Source organism: Nematolebias whitei, chromosome 19 (assembly GCF_014905685.2).
Source record: "Nematolebias whitei isolate Nwh7 chromosome 19, NemWhi1, whole genome shotgun sequence".
In the NCBI taxonomy this organism is placed as follows: domain Eukaryota; kingdom Metazoa; phylum Chordata; class Actinopteri; order Cyprinodontiformes; family Rivulidae; genus Nematolebias; species Nematolebias whitei.
This window is the reverse complement of record NC_056516.1, coordinates 25,099,905-25,127,120: the sequence shown is the minus strand read 5'-3', so window position 1 is coordinate 25,127,120 and position 27,216 is coordinate 25,099,905. Positions and strand designations below refer to the sequence as shown.

Below are 27,216 nucleotides of genomic sequence, written 5' to 3'. Positions count from 1 at the left end.
ATCATCTAACTAACAAATCAATGGCTTGGATATCATTAACCCACTCTTCCAGCTTGGCCTCTTTATAATTATCTCTCTGCCTTTCTTGCGTCTTGCGTCTCTCCCTCTGTTTCCTTTCACGTCCGGTAAGATAACATCCTTTCTGCAGCACATCAGCTGATCAATCGATGCACTGATTGATTGAGCCTCTCTCACTTTTCTCTTCCCAACTCTCATTTCTCTCTCTCTCCTTTATCGTGACCTTTACAATCGTTCCCTCCACTTATTCTTCTAAAATCTCCTTTTATGTGTCAATTTCTTCCAATAACTCTTCTGTCTGCGTCTCATTTGTGTACAGGGAAGGAAAGCACAGAATCATGTTGCTTTAAATAGTGACCTGTGGTGAACGGGGGAGGCAGAAGAAGACGAGGAGGAGGAAGAGTGAGGCGTAGGCAGGCAAAGAGCGATCTGCCACTGCTCCCAGCAGGTGGCCTCTTTGCGAGCAGGAAGTGATGGGCAACGCCGCCACCAAGTTCCGCAAGGCGCTCGTGAGCGGCGACGAGGCTCTGGCCTGGCAGCTGTACGAGGGCAACCCTCAGTTCAGGGACGGCCTGGACCCGAACGCGTCGTACGGGGAGCAGTACCAGCACAACACACCTCTGCACTATGTATGTCGCCACGCCATGACACGTCTGCTCAGGTAAAACACCTTTTCTGGACTAAACTTCGTTTTAAAGGTTTGATTTCTGCATTTCTGGTCAGTAATCGGACACATAAAGGCACCGAGTCACAATGATTTAGAATAATTGAAAAAATATTTATCAGTATGCCAAATGTAGTGTTGTGTTTTTAAATTCAATAAAACATCTGAGGGCAGGCGCTGCAACCTCTTTAGCCTCTCTGGAATGGCTCTTCGTAGCTTTGACCGGAAATAAAAAGTGCACCGATTAAAAACCTGTTGTTAGCCGAATATATTTTATTCGATATAAAAAATGCAAACTACAACAATCACTTCCTTGTGCTACCAGTTTTCTAACTACAGCTGTTCTGGTGCAGGCCTTGAACTGATTTAAACCACCTCTTATTCAGGAAAAATGGTTTTAGATTGGCACAGACTGTTTGCCAGCTGTAACATTGTTGCTGGTTAAAGCTCTATCATGCAACAAAGAAGCCATTCAGTATGTGAGCACCATCCAGGAACACAGCTGTCTTCTCTGGTCCAAACTATGTTTCCCCCTGTCAATAAAATATGGGTTTATGAGATTAGCAAGTTAAAACATCTTGCAGGTGTGTTTTACAAATTCAGGACGTGGAGCAAATGAAGGTGCATCTATTTGTGTGGGTCACTTTGCTTTCTCAGTTCTCTGTTGTTGTGAGCGTACCTTCCTGTTTAATGAAAGTGCAGTGCTGAGTTCCTACAGTACATGTGTAAATATAGTTTTAGGTTTTCATCTGCTGCGTTGTACAGTTGGAAGTCACACTATTTCATCGCACCGTCCGCTAAACTGTCAGCAACGTATGACAAGTAAATAACCAGAAACAAGAGGTGCTATTTCTAGTTGAACCAAAACTAAAGAGGTCACACTTGAGGAATGAGACACCACGTCCTGCTGAGATCATTAAGCATCTGATCATGACCAGGACCAGCTGATTCTGTGACTCAGTATCCTTTTATCTCCTCATTTTTCTCCTCTCGCTCACGCTTTTTTTTTTTCCACGGTCGCAAAGAATTAAAAAAAGGGGGGGGGGGGGGTGTCAGAGGAAGCTGTCTGAAAAGGCTGGTCAATTATTCGTGCATGCATGTGTGCACATGAGTGTCTGTTTTTTGTGGTGGGGAGAGACTGTGACTCCACAACTGCTTAACGTGCCCGAGTCTGAGAATATTGCTCAGCGAATCAATCCGTGTGCTATTTGTGTTCCTTCCTACTGACCTATAATGGGCCGGAGAGGCGTGCTGAACGTGGCGCTCCGCTCCCGATAAGTATCTGAGGAAATGCTTCTCAGCTGGACGGAGTCGAACGGGAAAAAACCCCCTCAGACCAAATAAAAATAAAAAAAAACGACTAAAGTAGTTTGGTTGAAGTAGAATCTGTTTTTTTTCTTCCCCCTTTTGAGTTATTTCTAAAGCGTGTCTGCTTGTCGTCCCTGTGGGTTGGTTTTGGCATGTAATCCCACGAGAAGTGAGAAATGGGAAGCAACAGATGCACCTATTACTGGAAAAATGGGTGTAGCTCAGGAAGCGGAATCCTTCCTCCGTAACAAGTGAGTTGGCGGTCTTAGACATATGTCAATAATCACTGACTCACCGGGAGCCGTTTATTTCTGTTGTTTTAACAAGCAACACGTGAAGGACACGTCTGTGTCCAACGCAGCTCTTAGTTTATTTACACCAAATTTAACAGTATTTTTGCTGCGTTTTCAACTCTGGTGATTATCGATGCGTGCAGTGATTAGAGCGAAGCTGCAGGAGCTTGTGGCTGGTGGGACAAAGAGGGTCAGAATGACGGAATACACGGAGCTGCACTTTTAGAAAATGTGATTTGATAGATTCTTCCGCTGCATCCAGAAATAACCCATCACATCCTGTTGTTTTCTTCTTTTATTTACACTAGAAGTTGTTTTGTATGCAACACTGTTCACATTGCAGTGCTGATCCAGAGGAAGCACTTCTTTCAGAGTCGGTTCTGTGGAGCCAGACAACACAAACTGACCAGTTAATGGAGGTTTTGATATATAAACAGAATTTAAATTATTTGCTAAACAGAACAGCAGCCACATCCTGTGTCTGTGTGTGTGTGTGTGTGTGTGTGTCCACCAGCATGTCCATTAGATCAGTGATGTTGAGCAGAATGAGTCAATATTTTTCCATATCGCACCCCCCCATGTTTAATCATTCTGACATCTCTTGTTTATCTGCATCGGTGTTTTCTACTTTTCTTTTCATCCATTTTGCTTCTGTTTTTGTCCTTTCTGGCCACTTTCATGTCTGTTTCATTTATCGTCTTCTTAATCAAATAGGTCCTTCCTGTTCAGCAAAGAGGGAAATCCTAACAAGCGAAACGTGCACAACGAGACGTGCCTCCATGTGCTGTGCCAAGGCCCGCAGATCCTGCTGCTGCCAGAGGGGGCGCTGTCGCCGCGACTGGCCCGACCACAGAGGGACGAGCAGCGCCGCGCAGACTGCCTTCAGGTACAAACAGCACGAGCATCCACAGGACGCAGCGGGGACACGAGTGTGACGAGTTCTGTTTGCTCAGATGATCCTGAGCTGGACTGGGGCCAGACTGGAGGGAGGCCAGTATGAGAAGGCCAACGTCAACGCCACCGACAACCATCACAGCACCTGTCTGCACTACGCTGCTGCTGCAGGCATGAAGAGCTGCGTGGAGGTGAGACGCTCTCATCAGATGAAGCTCCTGGATCTAATCTGTTTTATGAACATTCTTACAACGGATAGTTTCCTCTCCTCAGATGTCATCTACTCTTTTATTTATTTTTAATAATTTTCACAGCTTTGGAGTTAGAGGGAACATTTACTGCCTGAACTGAGAAAACTAACTTATTTTTACTGTTCGCCACTTTCAAAGACCGTTCACATCGTTTTGTGTCGACTTGCTTGCCAATTTATTAACTGATGTGTGAAATGGAGTCGGCTTTATCTAAACATTCAGCTCGATCAGAAATAGTGCGTTATAACTTTAGATTTTCATAACACAATGTTGCACTTTATTAAAAATAACAATTCTCATAGAAATACATGAGACTCCCTTCAGTTCATTGTTCTCTGCTTCACCAGACGCTCTATTTTCATCTTTTTGATGCGACTTTTAGCTTTTGGCTTCCATTTTGCCAATTTTAGTTATCGCTTTGGTACCTTTAGCTAGTTTTTCCTGTCTGATTTGTTTTGTTAATTTAGTTTTGCTAATATTCACTTCAGTTTGTCTAGCTTTAGCAACTGTTTTGCTAACGTTTACTTATTTTGTTCCGCTGCTTTTTATTTTTTCGTGTTTGTTTTGCTCATTTCTACCAGTTCTGCTTGTGTTCACGAACAATTCAGTTTTAGTTTCTTCAGCTACTTTTAGCAGCCGTTCAGCTCTTAACGTTCTCTCGTTTTATTAAATTGATAATCCTGTTTTCTTCTTTTCTGTTCTTTCCCTCGCTAGTTGCTGATCCAGAGCGAAGCGGACCTTTTCGTAGAGGATGAGGACAAGTTGACGCCGTGCGACCATGCCGAGCGGCACCACCACACCGAGCTGGCTCTCAACTTGGAGTCTCAGATGGTTTTCTCTTCCGCCTCGTTGCAGCAGTCAAATAGAGATGCACACGGTGAAACGGGCCTGCTGCAATACAAGGAGGTGAGACGACAGGAGATCCTGCTGACTGGAATTTTTACACAAAAATTTTTACACCTTTTAGATAGAGCTGGACAATAATTCGATATCGATATATCTCGCAATATACTTTTATTCAATAATGATGATATGAGTTTTAAGCACATTTTTGATATTTCTATAGGATTACAGCATTTCACTGACATTTCTTTTTCTGTTCGGGTTGAAGCGGCCAATCTAATCTCCAATGCGCGTTAAGTTTTTGCTTCAAAATGATCGTCGGAATGTGACTGAACAATCTTTCACAAGCGAAGAGAAAGCAGATGACATCACTGATAAGAGAGGAAAGACTAATTCGCTGGTTTGGAAGTGGTTCGGCTTTCTAAGATCCGATAAACTGCAGGTTTCAGTCAGTGTGCTGCAAAATGTGATCGAGAGTTGTTCTAACTAGCGGTGGGAACAACAACTTGTTCCACTTGACAGAATATGATGAGTCACAAGATGAAGCACAATAAAAGTTTGAGCCAACGTGTCCCTGAAACACCCCCAGCGCTGCATTTTTTTTTTGTTTTTTTTTATCATTTTTTTCCATTCATTTAAAATAAAACAAATTCACCAGAAAGAAAAAAAAAACATTGAATGAAAAGGTTGAAGAAAGAAGAAAAAAATTCTTATCTACCCCTAATTAAAAAAATACAAAATAACTAGAAACAAACAACAACCTTGACTTGAACAATCTCCAAACTGAAAACAAAAAACTTCAGGTATCCTTCACCTGGTACTAAACCTTCCCAACAACTTTAACTATCATCTTTTTAATCATATACATTGTTTTAGAAATGTTTATGGTGATATCAAGACATTTCCATAATATTCCCTGAATTACAACACAACTCCTTCAGACTAGTTCTAAATGGAGGTTTTACAAACATTTCCATTCCCTTAAGTTATATTGACTCTCCTTTTTTTATATTTATTTTTTACAAATTTTAATTGAATATTTGGGGCTAATATTTTTATGAGCTTTATGCATGACTTGTAAAATACTATATTCAACCAAATCACAACATTTTAATAATTTAAATTGATGAAATAATATATTTGTTGGGTGACCATAGCGCTTCATAATACTAATAATTCTTATAGCTCTTTTTTGTAAAAATAAAAATAGGATTTGTAATAGTTTTACTTGCTTTTCCCCAAACTTCATTACAATAGATTAAATATGGAACAATCATTACATTGTACAATATATACAAAGCTTTGTCATTCAAAAACTCTTTTACTTTATACAGTAATGCAACTGATTTTTATTTTTAAATATTTTACATGAGACTTCCACGTCAGCTTCTCATCAATAACGAGACCCAAAAATTTTATTTCATTAACAACAAATTTCAATGCTGTCAATTTTAAAGTTGTTGTTTAAAGTTAAAACTATTAATATTGACAAAGTTGAGAATTTTATGTTTATTTGACAGTGATTTCAATGTTTTTGAAGGCTAAATACAAATAAAAGGTGAACATTAATTTATTTGTATAGCTTGTAATTTTTCTGAGGCTTTTATATTGTTTATATCGATATCGAGTTATATCGTTATCGACCGAAATTAAGAGATATATCGTGACAAAAGTTTTGGCCATATCGTCCAGCCCTACTTTTAGATCACTTTGTTAGTAGACCAGTGGCAGATTTTCTAGGAAACACTGAATCCTGCGAGGAAGTTATTTTCTTTATATTGACATGCATTTGTGTTTTATTTAACTTATTTTGTGGAAGTTTGTTTGCAAACTCTTAACCAGACTTGTTTGTGTTTCTTTTTTTTTTTTATTGTTTCCTCTTAAAAAAAAAAAAAAAAATTCTATGTACCATATTTTCCGCCGTACATGTCACTCCGTGCATCAGTCCAAATATGTCCAATAAAGTGGAAAAATCCATAAATGTGTCGCTTCGCCGTATAAGTCACATCTATTATGCGTCACCGCTGACAACCTGGAAATGTGGGCCGGTGTTGTGCCAAAAATCGATTACTGCCAAAAGGCGGCCGCGAGAGCGTGCACGGGAGGACTTTTACAAGAGTTTAACAAGATAAACACTTAAAAACAATTATTTGTTTGCTTGACTTTATAGTAAATGTGTGTCTCAGTCTAACGTTTGCTTAATAAAAGGACTTTAACAGTCAAATCAGCTGTAGTTCAAAAGTATCCGCTGCATCGGTGCTCCCGGGAGAACGCAGACAGGGAGGGAAAAAAGGAAGGAGGAACACTGCGTTTCTTCGAAATTTAACATGAAAAGCACCTAATACAATTATTTGTTTGCTCGAAATTATAGCAAAGGTGTGTCTCAGTTGAACTTTTACTTAATAAATGCACTTTAATGGTCAAATTAGCTGCATTTTGTCGGGGTGGTGCAGCGAAATTAAGCTGACTCGACGGTTGCTCCAAGCAGCGAGCAGAAGGTGTCGGAATATGGCAAGCCGATTGTGTCATTAATAGCTGGTGAAGATTCTTAGTCATCCAGGACATGGTAAATTCAAAAAAGTTCAAGACAAAAACAATAAAGTATAAAGTTAAGTATAATAAATAAAGTCCAGTTTTTGTCTTGAACTTTTTTGAATTGGTCATTATAGGCACCTTTACCTACTACATGATAAAATGGCTTGCCATACAGCTTGATCGCCATCTAGCAGCTGAAAATGGTAGTGTTCAATATTTTCAATGCCAGAATGAATGAAAACAGTCATATCTCAGCCAAAAATTATTTTATAAATATGAGAAAACATCCATAAGTGCGTCGCTTCGGCCTGTAAGTCGCAGAGCATGCAAATTATGCAAAAAACTGTGATTTATAGGGTGAAAAATACAATATATGAATATCCTGATGCATGCTCAATAATCCAGGTAGAAAAATCTAAAAAAGTTTAGAATCTAAATAAATCTTAAAAGAGGACCAGATTTAACTTTTTTAGACAATATATGAATGTTCCTGTAAAGTGCCCTGAGACAACTTTGTTGTGATTTGGTGCTATATAAATAAATTGAATTGATGTTTCTTCAATGTACAGAAAGTAGACTATAGGTTTTAAAGCAAAACCTTTTTAATGTTCACACTCTTCTACAGTCGTCCTCACAAACCAGCCTGTGTTTCCAGAGAACTGTGATAAAGTTACACTAACACAGTTTCTGCTTTCTCTTTTGCACAATAAAGAAACATGAAAGTAAAAAGATGCACAGTAATACTTCCTCATAGATGTTCATACAGTTTATTTAAGATTGTGAAATATTTCAGGATCCAGGATCCAGCAGCCATTTAGAAACTTTTCCGCTCTGTTTGCCGCTCGGCGATTGCCGTAGTTTTAAGTTTGTGGTTCAGATGATTTCCAGTTCAGAGCATGTGCTTTCATTAAAGGTCAATACTTAGTGATTCCTACAAGTACAAGAGTGTACACACCTCACTTCCTTTTCTCCCCGCACAGCCAGACACCAGCAGCTGTTGCCAGCTGATTGCACTTTGCTCTTTCTTCCTGCAGCCAAATCTATGCTAATATTTAATCTCTCCTTTCCACAGCCGCCCCGAACCTGACTGTTCCACTGCTTTTCATTTTTAGTTCTTAAATATTTGTTTGCTGTACCTCTTTGCCCTTTCAGCCTTACGAGGGGCTGAAGCTGCAGGATCTGCGCAGGCTGAAGGACATGCTGATCGTAGAGACGGCAGACATGCTGCAAGCCCCGCTCTTCACTGCCGAGGCCTTGCTTCGAGCGCACGGTGTGTTTATTGGAGAGAGATGACTTTCACGGCCGTTCTGTGATTATGATGGCATAAAGTATTTCTGTCTTCACTCGTCTTTCTTTCAGACTGGGACAGAGAAAAGCTTCTTGAAGCCTGGATGTCCAACGCTGAGGGCTGCTGCCAGCGCTCCGGCGTCTCCATGCCGACCCCGCCGCCCAGCGGCTACAACGCCTGGGACACCCTGCCATCTCCCCGCACTCCGAGGACACCGCGATCACCCCTGACCCTCACCCTCACTTCACCCACCGACAGCTGCCTCACGCCTGGAGAGGAGGGCCTGGCCACGGTGAGCAGAGGGAGAACGGACAGAACTTTTATCCAAGTAAAATTAGGTTGAAGTACAAAAATATAGTTGCTCTCTTGTCTCACCTTCTTAATAAGCTGCATCTTTTTGTTGAAATTTGTCAACATCAATGACATTTTGGAATGTAGCTCTAGCTTGAAGGGTAGAAAATTATTAGGTTGTTGGACAGTTTATATGTAATAAATAACTGTTGCTGTCTGCTTCAATCTGAAAATGAGTTTGCATCGAGTTTGTTAGTGGTTTTGTTGCTGCAGGTTAATGTTTAATCCTCCCAGAACGAAGCAAGGTCGTAGGCCATCTTTCTAACAAGAATAAGTCAGCCTGATCCAAGATGGCCACCGCAGTCAATAGGCGTTGGCAAAAACAAAACGGAGCGGTAAAAGTAGTCTAAATATTCAAGAGCTAACCACAGTCCCAGTAAAATTTACTTTAAAAAAAAGTAATAAAACTGATTCAGCTATCATAAAATCAGTTTTGGAACAACTTTAAAGGTTTTATAACTTCTTCACATGTGAACAGATAAGATGTTGGCAATATGTCATAGCCTTAACACAAATGGAACAAACATCACATTTATCATTGCATCAGAAGTGTTTGTCAATGTGACAATTTAAATAAAGTTTATAGGACAATTGATGTAAGTGATCAATAACTTTATGTCCATGCTTTGATTGAGTCATTACTACATTGTTGAGTTTGTGTCTGAAGAGGGTAATTAAAAAAGTGTTGTAGTTTTTGTTTTGATTTTTTTTTTTAACCTCCCTGCAGTGTGGCATCTGTCTCTGTTCCATCTCAGTCTTTGAGGACCCGATTGACATGTCCTGCGGCCACGAGTTCTGCAGATCCTGCTGGGAGGGGTAGGGTCCAGAACTCTTCTGTGCAAATGCTTGCGTGCGTTGCAGCAGATCAGTTTCACTTCTCTCGTCTGCCTTCGTGTGTTTCTCAGGTTCCTTAATGTAAAGATTCAGGAAGGCGATGCTCACAATATCTTCTGCCCGGCGTACGAGTGCTACCAGTTGGTGCCGGTGCACGTGATCGAGAGTCTGGTTTCCAGAGAAATGGACCAGCGATATCTGCAGTTTGACATCAAGGTAGGAACAGAACAAGCAGAGTAACGTGTGCGCTGCTTTAAAGTGTCAGATCTGTGAGTCGAGCTGAAAAATGGCCAGTTCTGATCATGCACAAAGTTGCAGAAGTAAATTATTTACTTTGAGTCATATTTTTGCTTCTTTTGCATATTCTTCTGAGACTTTACTCGTCTTTAACGTTTATTTTATTTTCTCACCTGTCTGTCCTGCAGGCCTTTGTGGAGAACAATCCATCCATTCGCTGGTGTCCCGTGGCTCGCTGTGAGCGGGCCGTGAGGCTCACCAGACCGGGCCCCGGGGACAACGACCCTCACAGCATCCCACTGCTGCCTTCTCCTGCTGTTGACTGTGGCAAAGGTCATCTGTTCTGCTGGTAAACGCCATGATTTACGATTTCATAGACATGGACATTTTTCCTAAAACCCTTAAAATTTTTACAGACGCCTCTTTTATTGACTGTAAATGTATCTGTCCAAGTGTAAGGCAGTTTAATGTTTAAGCTTGCTTCTACCTTGGTTAGTTGCTTTGACGTGCGTCCTCTCTGTTAATCTCCCTCCATGTCTGCAGGGAATGCCTTGGCGAGGCCCATGAACCATGTGATTGTCAGATGTGGAGAAACTGGCTCCAGAAAGTCACAGAGATGAAGCCTGAGGAGTGTAAGCGTGTCCTTCTTTCCAAGAACTTTCAAGAGTTACTAATCGTCTTAGCTGCACCTCAGCACTTTGCCACAAACAGAAATTTGTTTGCAGCAGCTGTCAGGACTTCCAACCAACAAGTCCCTAATATATCTGTTTAACAGCCCGGCTGCTGTTTGCTCATTGTGTGTGGATATGCTCAAGTGTGACTGAGGCAGACGTCAGAGCGTGGATTTGTTGTTTATGTGCGTTTTCCTCAGTGGCAGGAGTGAGCGAGGCGTACGAGGATGCTGCTAACTGCCTGTGGCTGCTGACCAACTCCAAACCGTGCGCCAACTGCAAGTCGCCCATTCAGAAGAACGAAGGCTGCAACCACATGCAGTGTGCCAAGGTACACGCAGAAGAAATTTTTAACTCTTTGGCCATAAAACGTGTTGAAGTATGTTATTTTTAACGTAATTGAACCCTGCTGTCTTCTTTTCCATCCTCGCAGTGTAAATATGATTTTTGCTGGATCTGTCTTGAGGAGTGGAAGAAGCACAGCTCGTCTACAGGAGGCTACTATCGCTGCACTCGCTACGAGGTCATTCAACAGCTTGAAGAGCAGTCTAAAGAGATGACGGTTGAGGTATAAACACACACACACTCGCATAATATACACTGATCTCTGCACATGCTCAGATAATCACATAAAAGCTGTGAATGGTCTAAAATGTCTGTATTGTGTTCATGTAATACACCTGCTCTCATTTTTTCCTGTGAGAGTAACACAACACACAGTTTAAGCTCATGCTCTAATGCCCCACAGCATTAAATGTACTTGGATCATTTTTAATGAAATTGAGTTTATTTTTAATTATTTTATTTACAGGCAGAAAAGAAGCACAAAAGTTTCCAGGAGCTGGATCGTTTCATGCACTACTACACTCGCTTCAAGAACCATGAACACAGTTACAAGGTATCAACGTAGAACTTGATGAGCGCTCCAAACGTCTTCCTGAGAAAGAGGTTTTTATAATTTGTGCGTGTGTGTTCTGTGTGTGTTAGTTGGAGCAAAAGCTGCTAAAAACGGCCAAAGAGAAGATGGAGCAGCTGAGTCGAGCCTTCATTTGTCGTGAGTTTTTGCTCCTCGTTTTTAAAAAATGCTTGCATCCCATCTGCGTTATAACACCGGCTACTAGCTTAAAGTTCATCTACATGCGTTTGTTCTGCTGCAGGTGAGGGCACCTCTCCAGACACGCGCTTCATCGAGGACGGCGTGACCGAGCTGCTGAAGACGCGGCGCATTCTGAAGTGCTCTTACCCGTACGGCTTCTTCCTGCAGCAGGGCAGCACGCAGAAAGAGATATTTGAGCTCATGCAGGTAATCAAATGTGCAAAATGAACCACTTTAAACTTCATCTGGGGATTCCCACAACCTGTTTTGTTCAGTAAATTGTTGCATCTGAGCTGCTCAAAACACAAACGGATGTAAGTAAATGATCTGGTTTTAGTTGAGCTTATTTGGCTTGACTTCAGCAGAGCAGATCTTAGAAAACCTGGGTTGTAAATTGATGGAGAATTTCAAATTTCTGCAAGCAGAAATGAGTCACGGTCTTCTGTGTTCTCAGACCGACCTGGAGATGGTGGTTGAGGATTTGGCCCAGAAGGTCAACCGGCCGTACTTGAGGACGCCTCGCCACAAGATAATCACAGCAGCATGTCTGGTGCAGCAGAAGAGGCAGGAGTTCCTGGCCTCGGTGGCTCGTGGCGTCGCTCCCAACGACTCTCCTGAGCCTCCGTGCAGGAAGTAAACAAAACTCACTTAGAAATGATCTCGTTTTCGTTAACGAGTTCAAGTAGCTAAACAATGATAGAGAGGGTATGGGTATAAATTATGTGGAAAATCACTTTTGTGTAAATCTGTTCCAGTTACCCTGGGGGATCATGGGACTGGGAGTACCTTGGCTTCACCTCTCCTGAGGTAAAACGAGCCTCTTTTCTGAAACTAGACGGTGAAACACTAACATGTATGTTCTGCTAATCTTTTAGTTGATGCTTTCTAAACCTGTGCTCAGTCACTAGCTTGTGTGCGAGGTTTTAATAATGCATGACCGCAGCATCTGCTGACGTAGTTTGCTTATGTGTGTTAAGATGGGAAGCCGTCACTCTGTGCTGGGAGCCAGCGATCACAGAGACAGACTGTCGCAGGTAATGCACCGTAGCTTCCTGGTGTTTTGTGCAAACGCATGGCCTGAATCCCGCTTCCTGAGCTGAAGACTAAACTGCCCAACATAAACCGCCTCACGGGGTAGCAGCAAGTCTTATCATAACCCAACTTGAACGCCTCTTTGCAGGATTATGCTGACATCCAGTACCGTCGCAGACACAGACCTCGGCGCAGAGGAGACATGCTGAGCCTGCACAGCCTCAGAAGCAGCAGCAACACACCGGAGACCAGCAGACGGAGTGAGAACACAGGTCCGGCAGCAGTTTTAACACTTCTTGGGTTCTTTTCTCACCAAAAGACAAAATGCCTGTGCATTTCCATTTATATAATTTATTAATATGTCATGAAAAAGAAGCCTAATCCAGCTTTCTTTGTGCCTCCATTAATAACTTTGACTTGTTGCTGCATCAGACAGCCAGCAAATGGGATTTTACTTTATTGCTCCATCAGTCTGGTCCGATCGAAGAGCAGAGACACTTTGATCACTTGGATCAATTTATAATCAAGCCACTTAAAATGAACTTGGTCTTATTGTGATATTTTGTGTTTCAGAGGGCACCGACAGGACTGAGGGTCGCAGGAGAGCGCTGGGCTCTCTCGATGAAGACGACCCCAACATCCTTCTTGCCATCCAGCTGTCGCTCCAGGAGTCCCGCAGAGAGCGGGGCCTGGAGGTGGGGCTGGAGTTGGATGGAGGGGAGGAGAGGAGGCCGGGTCCTGGAGGAAATCTGGCCGAGGTGGCGTTGCACTCTCTCAATGCCGAGGATCCTCCAGGAGCCAGAGGCTTCCCCATTTCACTCCTGGATCCTCCTCGCCCCCCAAACCGAACAGATTCCTCCTCGCAGCCATCCATTACCAGCTCCCTCACCCTGCCGCCCCCTCCTCCCTCCCTCAGCGCTGAGCTGCTGGAGCTGGGAGACAGTCTTATGAAACTGGGGAACCTAACGACGCCATACGACGTAGACGCACGCCACATGTACAGCCATAATACACTGACTGCTCCTTACACCACTGAACCTGCCTGCAGCGACTGCAGCCATAGACACGACCAGAACGGCCGGACTTCTCCATATGCGCTCGAACACATCACAGATCCTCGTTATGACAGCAACGAGCAGAGCTACTGCCATTCCTCTGCGTATTCGGCCGAGCCTGAGCACACTGCCTTCTGCGCACTTGAACGCACCCAAAACATCTCGCATCCCAGTTCGTATAACCGGGAGCACACATCTGGGTGCGAAGGCGCCCCCAAACCAGACTGCTCTTACCACCCCTGTTCCGAGCGGAGCAGCTCTTACACTGCAGAGCGTCCTGCCACCTACGCTCTGCAGCACCCCCCGAGGTCAGAACCCAGACCGCCTGTCCAGTTGTGCCTCCCGTCACCAGAACTCGAACCAGAGCTGCTGCTTTCCCCGGTCATTCCACCGGGAGGCCCTTTCACCCCCAGTGACCCTCAGAGTCTGGAGACTTTGGATCCCACAGCCAGCGCTCAGCTGCTGGACAACATCATGGCCTGGTTCAACAACAACATTAACCCCCAGAACAACCCCCAGAACCTGGCTCTCATCCCCTCACCGCCTACCACAGAAACAGACTCCTCCCCCGACATGCACACCGAGACAGAGGCTGAGAGCCACACCTCCAGGGATGTGACCCCCGCCCTCATCTGGCAGCCCCTGGAGGGCGAGCCAGAAGAAGACCGGGGGGCAGTTAGTACCCCACCAAGTGCTGCAGGTGCCGAGGGCCCGGAGAGCTCTCTGGAGGTGGGTAGCAGAGACACTGGAGAGGAAGATGTGGGCACTGGGTGTGTGGCTGACCTGTCGCTGGATGAAGTTCGCACACACCCGTGTCCCACAGAGACAGACGTGGACCCTGTCCTGCAGTTGGAGGAGGACAGGTCACCTGAGGAGTGGGAGGAGCAAGAACACTTGGTGTGACCCGGACAGAACGATGGAAAAGACACGGAGTCCACGAGAAAAAGATAAAAGTGAAGTTTAAAGACGGGGCTGAGTGTTTACTGTATGTATCATACTGTATCTAAAGGCGACAGAGAAACGTGCACACTCTGTCCAGTAATCATGATGTCACACAGTCGGATTATTTTAAGTGCTTTTCGTCTGCCTTGGAAACAGACAAGTTCTTTAATTCGATCCCATCAGCAGGAAGCTATGATATCATAACTTAAGATGCCTCTTGATTTATTTTATTTTATTTATTCTTCTCACTCGTATATTTATCTTAGCTTGTGAAGGTTTGAAAGTTTTGGTGCTGAAATCCAAACTTGCCTCGTACCAGAACACTCGACTGGCACACCTTCCCGACCACGAGGCCGATCAGAAGGCGAGGCGGTGGCTGCGAGCTCGGGGCCCGTTCAGCATGCTGTACAATCAGAGGGCCTGGTTCTGGACTCTGTGCCCGTTAGTGCCAACACTACTGATCATTAAAACTCAAAGGTTTACAGAACGCTAATGGAATTCATCTCCGATTATAAGGAAAGTGTGAAACGTGCATTTTTTCCCCCTTTTTTTTGCTCGGCTGAGTAGAATTGGTGCTTTTTCGAGTTATGGATTTTGCTGCTTGCTGCACCACTTTCTACTTGTTTCTAAATGTTCAGAGGTGACCACCTACAGAGCAGAATTTAACTCTCTTTGACTTTTATTTGTGCAAAACTCTTAACACAACCCCCCCACTAATAAACTACAGAAAGTAAGTCTGAGTTAACTGTTGAACCAAATGCTGTTTTAACAATTAAAGGCCTAGCATACCGTGAAGGAATGCATATCGCCCGCTGTCTACAGGCCAGAGATTTAGACTAAACGTACCCAGATTTGAAAAGGAATGGGGTTGAAGCCTTTTTGGTCAAAACTTGTAAATGTTTAGTTTGATCTCATGCCATATCTTGAATTGGATTAACTTCAAAAGTCAATACGTTGTAGATGTTCATCCAATAATTACTTTTTTGGAGTTTTGTTCAAATCCTAGTCGTTCCCTGAGATATTTTGCAAATGTGACAGATGAATTAAAACCGATATGGGGGGAAAACGTTATCCTGAGCAAAAAAACAGTTTTTTGTTTTTTTTAATCCATAGACCATTCCTCAGAAAATGCAGATAAAGCCTAAAACTATATTCTGAATTATATTTAGTTGCATCAAAACAAAAACACATTTATAGAGCTCTTTCAACAGGCTCAGTCATAGGTAGATCACATTTAGTTGTATTAAGTTTAACCATTACATGCTGAGGCATTAAATCAGTTTTTCTCACTATTAACAGTCAATAGATACCGTTGTTTTTGGATTATAAGGCACATTAAGTGAAACAAGTTGATTTTAACAGATTTTTGAATGCCACGTACCACATAAAATCAGTTCGAGGTCATTAAACACAACCAGAATTAATACGCAAGGCTCACTTTCAATTTTTTTGAGAAAAATTAAAGGATTTTAAGTGCACCTTATAGTCCAAAAATACAGTAGTTCTGTTTTTTTTGACAGTTTATGTTAGATAAAATACATCTTGGTTTGTTTGTATTTTAAGACTAAGTGGTTAGTGCATATGTAGGTGGTTTGTTTGGCTGCTCAGATTAACAGTTTTGCACATTGAATATGAGACAAAGTTATTTAAATCCTCTAAATCATAAGAGAGTTAGTTTTTTAAGACGGTGGATGATGCGTTTTGCACAGCAGGTGGCTGGTTCAGTGTGCCGTTATTCACAGGATGAGGGTTGGGAATTCACTGTAGTTTATATTCCTCACTGTAGAGATCACCTCTCGTGTAGTTGAGACCAGAGTTTTGTGGTCTGTGTGCCTTTTTTTCCCCTGGTTTGATATTTATTAAAAGTCTTTTTAAACTTGTCTGAAATGTGATTCCACAGTGGCGGAGCTCTGGTCAGGTTGATTTTACTGCATCTGAAGGAAGTTTTACTCCGTAATGAGCAAAAAGTTTTCTTGAATGTTCGGCCTTAGTTGACCTTTGGTTTTACGAGGATCTCTGTGTACGGTTCTTCGGTCGTCTCTCACTCAGGCTCAAATTTTAAATCTTTATGCCCTGCTAAAACATTTACAGAAGAATAAAACACGACCTTCTGTGGTGAGAAACCATTTAGTGCTTTGTTCGCTGAAATGGAGTGTTTAAATCAAACTGGTGGCTCAAAGCTCTGGTAGAGTTTAAATGGCTCCCTAGTGGATGCTTGATTTTTTGATCATTTGAGCTTTTAGAGATTAGAGGTGATTGACTCTAAAATATACACTTTTTCTACTTTATTTTAATTTTTTTTTTTTTACGTAGCGTGACAACAGAAGCACTGAGTTTGGAGTTTTTATTTTGCACAGGCATATTTTTAGTGCACTGCTCTGATGAAATGCTGACAGGGCAACGCATGGAGGATTTATTTTTTCACTCAATTTCTTTAAGAAGTGCTCGGATCACGTTGAATTTACAGTCCAGTGCCATTTCTTTTGGCTCCACACATCGTTCACTGCTCTCAGCCAACATCTTTTGGAATTAAAACGCACTCTCGTTGATTATACTTGATACATTCCCAGCTGGTTTCAAGAAAAGGTACGATGTGTGGACAAATCGAAGAGAAAAAATAAATGCAGAGTTTACTCAATAAAACAATTGAAAACTTGTTGCTATGTGTGTTTTATTTTATTTTTTAATAAAACTTCTTGCTGGGTGCAATTTAAAAAAAAGATCCCATCTTTATCAGGTTAGTTTGTGCAGTATTACATCACCAATATGGACATTTTGAGTTCTGCTGTGCGAAAGTCTAGTTACATAGTATTTTACTTATTTTTTGCAAAAGAGTCGCACTTCTGTAACTTTTTCAAGTGCTCATGAGCAGTACATCATTAATTTTTCTAAAGTTGTTTAAAGTTTTTATATATATATATATATATATATATATATATATGCTTCCTTTTTCCTTTTGTATTCAGTCCAATTGTTTTTTAAAATTTAAGTGGAATACGTTAAATCTAACATTAACACATAAAACGTTCAAGACAAAAATATAAGGAACCAAATTTCGGGATGAACTAGTGATCATGAAACCCCCTTTTGTTGGACAACTGATGAAATTAACATAATATATCTGGGGTAAAAAACCTTTTGGTATAGCAAAAGATTTCCAAGAGCTGGAAGACTAATCAGAAATAGTCTAAATTAAAATGTGGACAAAAATATTTTGTGTAACGAAAACCAGCCACAATAAAAAAAAAAATAACGATAAAAAAAGCTAAAAATCAATTGGAAATTATATTTTTGTTTTTCTGCCTGAAAGAATGACATGGTCTAATTGAAGTTTGACCTCAAGCCTGTTATATGTACAAACATTTTATTATTACTTACAAGCTGTATTCTAGTTTTAGTGTGCATGTTTCGTTAAACTTGTGTACACATTTACTAATTTTTTCTATAACAAAATACATTAACTTCAGGTAGGATAAAGATAACCTTTAAATATTTCACTTTTAGGCTTGTGTTGAATTTTTTAATATATATAATCTCAACCAGTAGGTGGCAGTAGAGCCAATTTTCAGAGTCGCTTTTTAATGACGTCACACCCCGAACGTTTCTGAAACAACAGCGGCCTGTGGTTTATTCACTCCGTCGCTGCAATTTTTCTCTTCAGTGGAGGATTTCTCTCTGCTGTTTGTCGCCATCATGAAACTCGTCAGGTAAGAGGCGGCGAGAGGAGACCATTAAACCAGTGAGCTAACATTAGATGATAAAATCGAAGCGATGCAGGTAGATGAATTAGGATTACGTTCGACGGCGATGAGGCGGGAAACAAAATGAATGAGAACTGATCACGGCGGCACGTTTGCCCGTTTTATTTCTTTGATTGTAATCTATTTATATCTGCAAATACAGGTGCATATTATTATATCTATGCTTGAAGTCAAATAGCAGCCCTGTCGATATTTTTGCTCCATAAACCAAAGCTGTCTCGGCGGTAGGGTTAGCATAGCATCGGTTAGCGTATTTAGTGAAATACGTATCTCTTTCTTCATGCATTGCAGTTAAATGACTAAAGCAGTTGATTGTGAGTATTGGTGAGTTTAGGGTGTGGAGGTGACAACATTATCCAACAGGCTAACTTGCTAATGCTAAGCTAGTTTCTACTCCAACGACCCAAACTAACCTGACCAGTCCTGTTCACTGATGTCCACAGGTTTTTAATGAAGCTCAGCCATGAGACTGTAACCATTGAGCTGAAGAATGGCACCCAGGTTCACGGCACCATCACAGGTAAGAACTACATGTTTTAATCATTCCTTGTTGTTTAGGAGAGAAAAACACAATCTGTTAAATTATGAGCAAACAAAACAGTAGATGGTAAAGGTTACAAACTGAATATTTTTGTTTGCGAAAGTAGAAAATGTAAATGTCTTACTGTAAATATTAGCCCAAGGTTTAACCAGTGCATTAAAACATGAAGCTGACTGATTGCAGGAAAAAAAATGACTAAAGTGGTAAATCTGAAATGCATCTAAAAGACAACAAAGTTCATGCTCAATCATCCAGGTGTCAAATCCAATAATTCTCAGTCAGGTCATCTGGACAGTTTTTTTTTTTTTGTTTTTAGATGCATGAAGTAAAATAATCTGAGTTGTGGCCTTTAAATCTTGGGATATTTGTGCCATATTATTCATTCAACCTTTATTTCGACAGGTTAATCCCATTGCGCCTCGAGGACTCGTTTACAAGAGAGAGATTAGATGTTAAATTAGCTGCATCTTGTTAAATGAATCAGATTTTAAGCTTTTATACTTCAGCACGCATTATTTAGTTTTCTATAAAGTGGATCTCTTAATTTAGAACTTCTTTTAGTGATTAACAACAAATTAAATCATCTTAATGCCAGCATTTGGCAGTCAGTAGCACTCTTAGGCTCCCTTTAAATTTTGTGAGGCGTCACTAAAATACTGCATCTCACCTGACAGCAAAAGTGAAACGCAGCGCTTTTACCTAATGATCGCATAGAAATATAAAAAATATATTGAAATTGTAACTTTCTGCAGTAAAGCGTCGTCTGCTGGGTGGGAAACTAGTGCAGACTGGTTGTTTTCAACCATTTCGTTCCTTCTCTTGGTTTTGCAGGTGTTGATGTGAGCATGAACACCCACCTGAAGGCGGTGAAAATGACCCTGAAAAACAGGGAGCCCACTCAACTGGAGTCGCTGAGTATCCGTGGCAACAACATTCGCTACTTCATCCTGCCTGACAGCCTCCCTCTGGACACGTTGCTGGTTGATATTGAGCCAAAGATCAAGTCCAAGAAGAGAGAAGCAGGTGAGCAACGTTGATAAATATGCACCCTGTTGTCTCAGATTTGCGTTTTATTATCCGACATTTAACAGGTTGTTGTATTCAGTGCATCTGTTAGTCTTCCCATTCCTTCTGTGTGTGTTCATGCTGACTTAGGCTAAAACTTGTCCAATATTAGCTGGCTTTGATTCATATTAGTAAATATTTTTTTCTTCAAAAGACACATCGGTGTTCTCAAGGCTAAAAAGAGAAAAATCTGAGTGCATCTGGAAGATGATGGGTTAATTACTTGGTGTGTCCTGATGCATGCTCAATAATCCAGATAGAAAATTCTAACTTTTAAGAGCTGTGTCCGATTCCGGCATTGCCACTTTTTATTAATTTGATTTAATGAGTAAAACAGTTTTTTACAAAAAGGTCTGAACTTTGTGGGTTTTTTTTTTTTTTTTTTTTTTTTGATCTGCGGTGACAGGAAGTTGACTTATTTCTGTAATATTTATTTTATCTCTGGACGAACTCTTCTTGTTGAACCGTTTCGTCTTTTATCTGAAATAACTCTTCAGGTTATAATTTCCTTCTGTCTAGCTGTGGCTGTTAAAGGCTCATTTGTCAGTTTATTTGAAAAAAACAAATGTCACGATTAAAAAAAAAAAAAAAAAAAAAAACTTTTCGCAGACTTTGTGTGGATTAACAAAAGTTCTCCATAAAAAAAATTTGTAGAGAAAAAGTGTTTTGAAACTGTATATTTTTTTCCTTTTTAAAGGCCTAAGTGATGAATAACTCCCTGTTTTTATATTCTGGTAAGTGTTTATAATCAATTGTTGCTCCTCAGTGGCTGGACGGGGACGAGGCAGAGGAAGAGGACGTGGGAGAGGAAGGGGACGAGGACGAGGTGGACCGCGAAGATGATCGCCAGACCTTTTTTGTTTGCTTCTCAACATCCAGCTGTTTGTACAGGAGTTTTATTTTTATTTTTTATCTTCTGCTAAGAGGAAAAAATTGTGATTTTCTGTGTGCTTTTCGTTAATGACTTTTCCCCCCTTTTTTGTACATTAAAAGTAAGAGGACACATTGAGTTTCACTCTGTTCATTCTTTTGCTTTTCAAGTAAAAACGCTTAAATAAAATGTCTTTGCACAAAAACCTAGCTTTAGTTGGTTATTTTCAAAATTTCAATAGAGTTTTTTAAATTTTAAATGCACTTGCTGAAACAAAATACTCCAAAGCTAAATATGCAGGACTGATTTAAAAAAAATGGTGAAACTACAAAGTTCAATTCAGTTTATTTATATAGTGCAAATTCACAACATGTTACCTCAGCACTGAACAAATAGTCACAAGCATAAATAAATGCCAAAGTTATTGAAGGAAGGAAGCCAGCAAACTGTTGTCTTCATTTTGTTGCAGCCTCCCATCCCGAGCTAGCACAAAGGTAATAGTGGAAAGGAAAAATCCCTTTTAACAGGAAGAACCAGGCTCAGGACAAGTGGTCATCTGATTCGACCGGCTGGATTTGAGAAGATGGGAAGCAGAAATGGGACAAGTATAGGTGTAATGCCTTTTAAAAGATGGAATGTATTCATTAAGCTTGAACAAATATCTGTTTTTGCAAAAGTTAAACAGGATTCTAATGGTGCCAGTTAACCTGCACTGTAGCAATAATGAACAAAGAAAAGAGCTGATTACAGGTAAAGCAGCGTTGCCTTAAAACCTCCAGCCAGCAGGTGGCGCTGTTGGGACAGGATCACCAAAATTAAAAGTAACCCGCTATTCAACCTGTACACAGGTAAATTAAACTATATCATTTGAAAACATGACTGTTGCCAGCGCTGGTCGCTTCATGTATTTTGCATTTGGGAGCAACTTGTTAAAGGAGAGACTACAGCTGGCAAATCCTTCGGCTACATTCTTCTCTATAGGTCGGCTAAAGGTTTGTGTCCGCTTTTAGAAGAAATGTTGATTCATCTAATTCTTTCATTCAATCTTTATTTAAACAGGTTGGGCTAATTGGGGGGGGGGAAACCCGCAAATGTTACACGTATGGTCAAACCGGAGCCTGTTTGTCGCAAGAATGTTGTTTAGTGTCGAAATTAGGCGAATATTTGAGACGAGGCTTCAGCGTTCAGGTGTTGTGCCCAAAAAAGTATCCATGTCATGCTTGTCGCGGAAGCTCGTATTCGTTTTTCGAGCTTAAGCCGAAAGTGTCAAATTAAGTCGTGGTTTCCAGAGAAGGCTGGTAACAATATTTACAATTATTTCGTTATGTGCTGTTTATGGCTGCAGGTGTTACACCATATTCTGTAAGTACCATTGTGACCGTAGGAGGCGCTGTACTCTTCTGGTGTAAAAATGCAACAGCGGTCGCGGTGGTCACAGAATATGGTGTAACACCGGAACCGAACTCGTATGACCAGCGGTGCCAACATGGATTTTTCAAAATAAAACAAAAAATGGATTGAACATGGAGGGTTATAATAATAATTCAAACAAGTAAATAAAGTCCTGTCACTTTTGACATAAGCTGGTTTAATAAAAATACGGCAGGTACTAACTTTTTTCCATTCAACATTTCTGAGATTTCTTCATCATCATCTTATTTGAGGGTTAATAGATTCTGGCACAACATCCTGCAATACTGCATGCAATTGCACTAAAAGGTGGCGGGTGACATGCATTCCAGTCTAGGAGTCCCCATGTGTGCAGCAACAGTATTCATTGGGTCTGGTTGCCTGAAACATCCCATCATTTCTGGCTCCTTCAGAGTTTTCTGTGTTCACAGAACTATAGACTGAACTTTGGCCTGTGGGCTAAAAACGTGGAAACGATTTGGCACGGCGGAGCGGCCACCATTGAATTCTGTCCAGACTCAGAGTTGTGGGGGGTGATCTGGACTTTGAGTGATGAAGACTCTTCAAACTTAGACAGGTGAAACACACTGACACACACCTGTGTTAACAAGGACAGATGCATCTAAAAAATTGAATATTGGTGAAAAAGTTCTTTTGTTGTCATTCATTTCAGAAACTAAAACTCATATATTACAGATTCATTACACAGAGTGAAATATTTCAAGCCTTTATTTTTTGTAATGGCTTACAGATAACGAAAAACTAAAATTCAGCGTCTCCGAAAATTAGGATATTGTGAAAAAGCTCAATATTGTAGACTACTGGTGTCAGACGTCTCGTTCCTCGAGTCGAGCCATTCCTGAACCAGAGAACATCAGAAGCGTATTACGTGGTTGAGGAGACAAAGAACTGGACTGTTGCTCAGTGGTTCAACGTCCCGTTTACAGATGAAAGTCAATTCTGCACGTCATTTATAAATCAAGGTTCCAGAGTCTGAAGGAGGCTTCCTCTGGATGAGGTCCAGAATCCACGTTGCTTGAAGTCCAGAGTGAAGTTCCCCCAGTCACTGATGGTTTGGGTCCATGTCATCTGCAGGTGTTGGTCCACAGTCTACCAGAATATTTTGGACCACTTCCTGCTTCCTTCTGCTGAAGAGCTTTATGGAGATGCTGCTTTCATTTTCCAGCAGGACTTGGCTCCTGCCAACACTGTGCTGGCTATGTAATATTCGAATTTTTTGAGATGCTGAATTTAGATATTTTAATTTCCATGGGAGATCGGGCATTCTGTGTGGCTGCCCTCAAATTTTTGAAAAGATTGACAAAAATCTTGAACATTTTCATAATAATATCAGCAAATATGTGCAACTTTAACCATGTTCGTTGACTTCCAGCCAGGAAGGCGTGAGCAGTGGAATATACTCTCCGCTGGAGGTTTCTGTGGAGATGGATAAAGGCACCGTGCTCTGCAGGACTTATCAGATGAACAATTTCCACCCATGCCCTCCGTCTCCTCCATACAAACAGGTAACATCTTGTCAACCATTCTACCTGACTGCTGTAACAACCCCAGTTGTGTAGGTGTTGGGTCATTGTGTAAAATGGAAATAGAACTAGAAAGCAATGATTTGAGATCTTCTAAGTCAGGTCCTCTGGACGGATTCTTCTTGTTCAAACATTTTGTCTTTTATCCAAAACTTTGTCAGACTGAGGAGCTGCAACAAACTCAGTCTAATGAACAGCAGCTTCTCATAGTGGATCAACCAGTTCAGTGTTGACAGTCAGAACTAGCTGTTCACTCATTGTAAGAAGATGACAGCTGAACACGGAGACCCCTGCCCCTGTTTATGGATGGATGGCTTCTCCACTGATCCACTGGTCTGGGTTCCTCCTTTTCACCTGATGACTGGCTGGAGTCATGTTTGGGTTTCTTCTCTGCTTTCAGGCCCAGTTAGGATGTCCATCTTGTTCCAGACATAGACCAGTGTCATTCTGTATTTTGCGGGAGTTTCAGAGAAACTGAGGCGTTTTATTTTCTAAACATGACATTCCAGTGGCTTTCAAAGTTAGTTCTGGCTGTCACCAACAAACTTGTTGATCCACTGTGAGAAGGTGCCATTTATAAGACTTAGTTTGTTGCAGCTCCTCAGACTGAAGAAGTATTTTGGATAAAAGACAAAATGTTTGAACAAGAAGAATCCGTCCAGAGGACCTGACTCAACCTTGTTAGATTTTCCTGCCTGGATTATTGAGCATGCATCAGGACATTTGAGATCTTATAAAAACCATTTTAGGGCCGGTATAAAAAGGCATTTTTAGGGAGGCACAATCTCAGAAGTAAAGACGGGCAGAGGTTCTCCAGTTAGTTAAAAACTATATTTTAAATAGTGGAACAGTTTCAGAGTAATACACGTCCTTATAGACCGGGAAGACTTAATATCCTGTCACCAACAGATCATAATTACATAAAATATCAATAATCTGTAGAAATCTCTGTGCTCATGATAAGGCTGAACGTCAATATTGGATGTTTATAATCTTTGGGCCCTCAGGGGCCACTGCATTTAACTGTTCTGTGGTTGGACCAATCCCAATTTGAAATTATATTTGGAAACCACGAACACCATATCCTTCAGACTAAAGAGAAGGACCATCCAGCCTGGTTTCTATGCACAGTTCCAAAGTCTGCCTCTCTGATGGTATAGGGCTGCATGCCAGCCGATGCTAATCCATGTCAACAGCATGGCTTCACAGAGTCCAGGTCCTGTCCTGCACATCTTCAGAGTCCAGGTCCTGTCCTGCTGCACGTCAGACCTCACACCAACTGAAAACATTTGACGCACCATGAAATAAAATGTCAAAGACAATCCAGGACGGATGAAGAACCCCACGTCAGATGAGAGTGGGACAACCTTCCACATCGCTGGTCTCAGGTCCTAGACGCTGAAGAGTGGATGGAGATGTTTTGCTGTCATCAAATTAAAAACACCTCATTTCTTGAAAACGTTTTAAACATTTGAGACATTTACTGTGTTCTGTGAGTAAAGTACTGGTTTTTGAGATTTGCAAATCATGCATTTTTATGTTTCACAAATCCTAACTTAGTCAAAATTGGGGTTGTATGAATTCCACATGGCTTTTTAGCTCAGCCTGTATTTTTTTTTTTAACCATATTTACTAATGTGTCCTGTTTTTCCAAAGGTGATGTGCATGGGTGCAGAGCAGAATGGGCTTCCAGAGGAGTACCTGATGAAGCTGGAGGCCATTCAAACCAACAACTACAGCGGGCCGTCGATCCTTGATAAAATCAAGACCGTCGTGGAGAACGGGAACAGCTTCTGAAGTTAGATATTAGCAAATGTAGACCGAATGTTTTGAGAAAACGGGACGTGGAGCTCATGCCAAGGTTTGTTTTACCAAGATGGATCGAAGTAATTCAACAGAATCAAATACAGGAGCTCAGTGTTTTATTTTATTTATTGTGTCATAAGTTATAGTTTATTGGAAGGAAAGAGGAAGTATAATAAACTGATTAATATAATGTTATGGACTGAAGAGTGAAACTTTATTTAGTCCCGTTTTTGTCAAAGCTGAGTCAGCGTTCTGACAAAACGACCTGGGCGGTACTCCAGGAATCAGGTTTAGTAAAAACGAGTGGTTAATTAACGTGGAGTTAAGAGGAAACTACCATATTTTCAGGTCCATATATAGAGAGAGGTAATAGAAGTTCAGTCTGTCGCCATGGTAACAGATTGACCTGGAAAGAAAGCCAGACTTTCTGCTGGTCTACCCGAAGCAAACTGACTCGAGTTCTTCATTTTTAACCAATCTTAAGAAACGTGTAACTCAGATATCTAATATCAACACAGAAATACTTCATGTTGGACGTCAGGGGAGGATTTTACCTCCTGGACTGAATTTGTTCTTTCCTAGATATTTGAATCGTTTCCCTTGATTTTTCTCCATAACGTTCTCCAGCCTCACAGATCAATCTAATATTTCAGATGTGCTCCTTTACCAGAACAAACACAACAAAATAAAAACTAAAATTTCACTTTTGTGTATTTGGCCTTAAAAAAATAAAAAAAAACCTTTCAGAACTACAAATGCAGCAGATCAGATTGAAAATGTGTTTCCAAGAATCACCTGTGATACACTGCCTGTTTAACTCCTATAACGGAACAATCTTGAGATTATTTGGGGTTAATTAGGGATTAGTGGTCATCTTAAAAAAAAAAGAATAAACCATCTGATTGGTCTTATAGGCAGGTAAAATGTGGAATTCTTCACATTTTACAAGTTCATAAATCAAAGTATTAAAAAATGACGTGATGACAGGTTTGATCCTAACAATTTGGTTTTATTAACTGCTGTAATCAGTAACTTTAAAATAAATGTATAGATTAATAAGATGTAGTTACTAAAAACAAACTTTGACTAAAATTTAAAAAGAACTGTGGCTCATTTAATTTCTTTTAATTCTAAAAAAAAAAAAAGAGGGTTTGTTTAATTGCACACACATACACTTCTTTAAGGTTGAAATACTTGTTTAACTTATAATGAGCTTTTGTGGAATATTATATCTGGAGTTTCCCTATTTGAGTAAATTAACTCCATTTTCTTCCGCTTATCTGGGGTCGGGTCACGGGGGTAGCAGCCTAAGTCCCTCCAGCGTGTCCTGGGTCTTCCTCTGGGTCTGCTCCTGGTGGGACGTGTCCAGAACACCTCACCAGGGAGGCGTCCAGGAGCATCCTAACCAGATGCCCGAGCCACCTCAACTGGCTCCTCTTGACGTGGAGGAGCAGCGGCTCTACTCTGAGTCCCTCCCGGATGACCGAGCTTCTCACCCCATCTCTAAGGGAGAGCCCAGACACTCTGCGGAGAAAACTCATTTCGGCCGCTTGTATCCGTGATCTCCGTTCTTTCGGTCACAACCCAAAGCTCATGACCATAGAGGAGGGTGGGAACGTAGATCGACCAGTAAATCGAGAGCTTCACCCTCTGACTCAGCTCTCTTCACCACGACAGACCGGTACAGCACCCGCAGACGCCGCACCTATCCGCCTCTCCATTCTTTTTCTCCTGCTCCATAAGTTAACTCAGTTTAAAAACAAATTAGACTTTTCTTTGATGGAAAACCCTGAATTTAATGAAACATTTTAATCTCACACACGAGTGTGGCTTGATTAGGAAAATTTAAATACATTTTTAATGAAACGCATAAAAAGCCCAATTTATGTAAAAAGAAACCATTTTA

General features: G+C 41.2%; 3 protein-coding genes across 3 annotated transcripts; all 3 read left to right on the top strand.

Annotated features, from left to right (window-relative positions):
* The first annotated feature begins 491 nt into the window (after positions 1-491).
* Positions 492-14,419, top strand: LOC119425824 (ankyrin repeat and IBR domain-containing protein 1). The gene is made up of 20 exons (XM_037693374.1): positions 492-679; positions 2,998-3,169; positions 3,237-3,368; positions 4,143-4,334; positions 7,959-8,076; positions 8,166-8,386; positions 9,173-9,261; positions 9,351-9,495; positions 9,705-9,865; positions 10,060-10,148; positions 10,388-10,518; positions 10,621-10,755; positions 10,999-11,085; positions 11,175-11,241; positions 11,345-11,490; positions 11,738-11,916; positions 12,039-12,090; positions 12,261-12,317; positions 12,464-12,587; positions 12,889-14,419. Exons 1-20 carry the CDS (start codon positions 492-494, stop codon positions 14,271-14,273), a joined length of 3,870 nt encoding a protein of 1,289 aa, XP_037549302.1. The 3' UTR covers positions 14,274-14,419.
* A 3,485-nt stretch (positions 14,420-17,904) lies between these two features.
* snrpd1 (small nuclear ribonucleoprotein D1 polypeptide) lies at positions 17,905-20,682 on the top strand. The gene is made up of 4 exons (XM_037692824.1): positions 17,905-18,019; positions 18,517-18,593; positions 19,446-19,637; positions 20,446-20,682. Exons 1-4 carry the CDS (start codon positions 18,006-18,008, stop codon positions 20,520-20,522), a joined length of 360 nt encoding a protein of 119 aa, XP_037548752.1. The 5' UTR covers positions 17,905-18,005; the 3' UTR covers positions 20,523-20,682.
* A 740-nt stretch (positions 20,683-21,422) lies between these two features.
* On the top strand, positions 21,423-25,509 carry ggcta (gamma-glutamylcyclotransferase a). Its single transcript, XM_037692880.1, has 4 exons — positions 21,423-21,542; positions 22,392-22,537; positions 23,354-23,486; positions 25,161-25,509. The coding sequence occupies exons 1-4, from the start codon at positions 21,426-21,428 to the stop codon at positions 25,299-25,301; spliced, it is 537 nt and encodes a 178-aa protein (XP_037548808.1). The 5' UTR covers positions 21,423-21,425; the 3' UTR covers positions 25,302-25,509.
* The last annotated feature ends 1,707 nt before the right edge of the window (positions 25,510-27,216 follow it).

What these genes read in the sequence shown, in the direction of transcription:
- snrpd1 (XM_037692824.1), top strand. An exon ending in GGTTCACGGCACCATCACAG is followed by an intron (nt 18,594 to 19,445) that starts GTAAGAACTACA and finishes TTGGTTTTGCAG; the next exon opens with GTGTTGATGTGAGCATGAAC. An exon ending in GTCCAAGAAGAGAGAAGCAG is followed by an intron (nt 19,638 to 20,445) that starts GTGAGCAACGTT and finishes GTTGCTCCTCAG; the next exon opens with TGGCTGGACGGGGACGAGGC.
- ggcta (XM_037692880.1), top strand. Translation starts at nt 21,426, where the DNA reads ATGACTGTTGCCAGCGCTGGTCGCTTCATGTATTTTGCATTTGGGAGC. An exon ending in TCTCTATAGGTCGGCTAAAG is followed by an intron (nt 21,543 to 22,391) that starts GTTTGTGTCCGC and finishes CTGTGTTCACAG; the next exon opens with AACTATAGACTGAACTTTGG. An exon ending in GACTCTTCAAACTTAGACAG is followed by an intron (nt 22,538 to 23,353) that starts GTGAAACACACT and finishes GTTGACTTCCAG; the next exon opens with CCAGGAAGGCGTGAGCAGTG.
- LOC119425824 (XM_037693374.1), top strand. Translation starts at nt 492, where the DNA reads ATGGGCAACGCCGCCACCAAGTTCCGCAAGGCGCTCGTGAGCGGCGAC. An exon ending in GGCCTTGCTTCGAGCGCACG is followed by an intron (nt 8,077 to 8,165) that starts GTGTGTTTATTG and finishes TCTTTCTTTCAG; the next exon opens with ACTGGGACAGAGAAAAGCTT. An exon ending in AAAGGTCATCTGTTCTGCTG is followed by an intron (nt 9,866 to 10,059) that starts GTAAACGCCATG and finishes CCATGTCTGCAG; the next exon opens with GGAATGCCTTGGCGAGGCCC.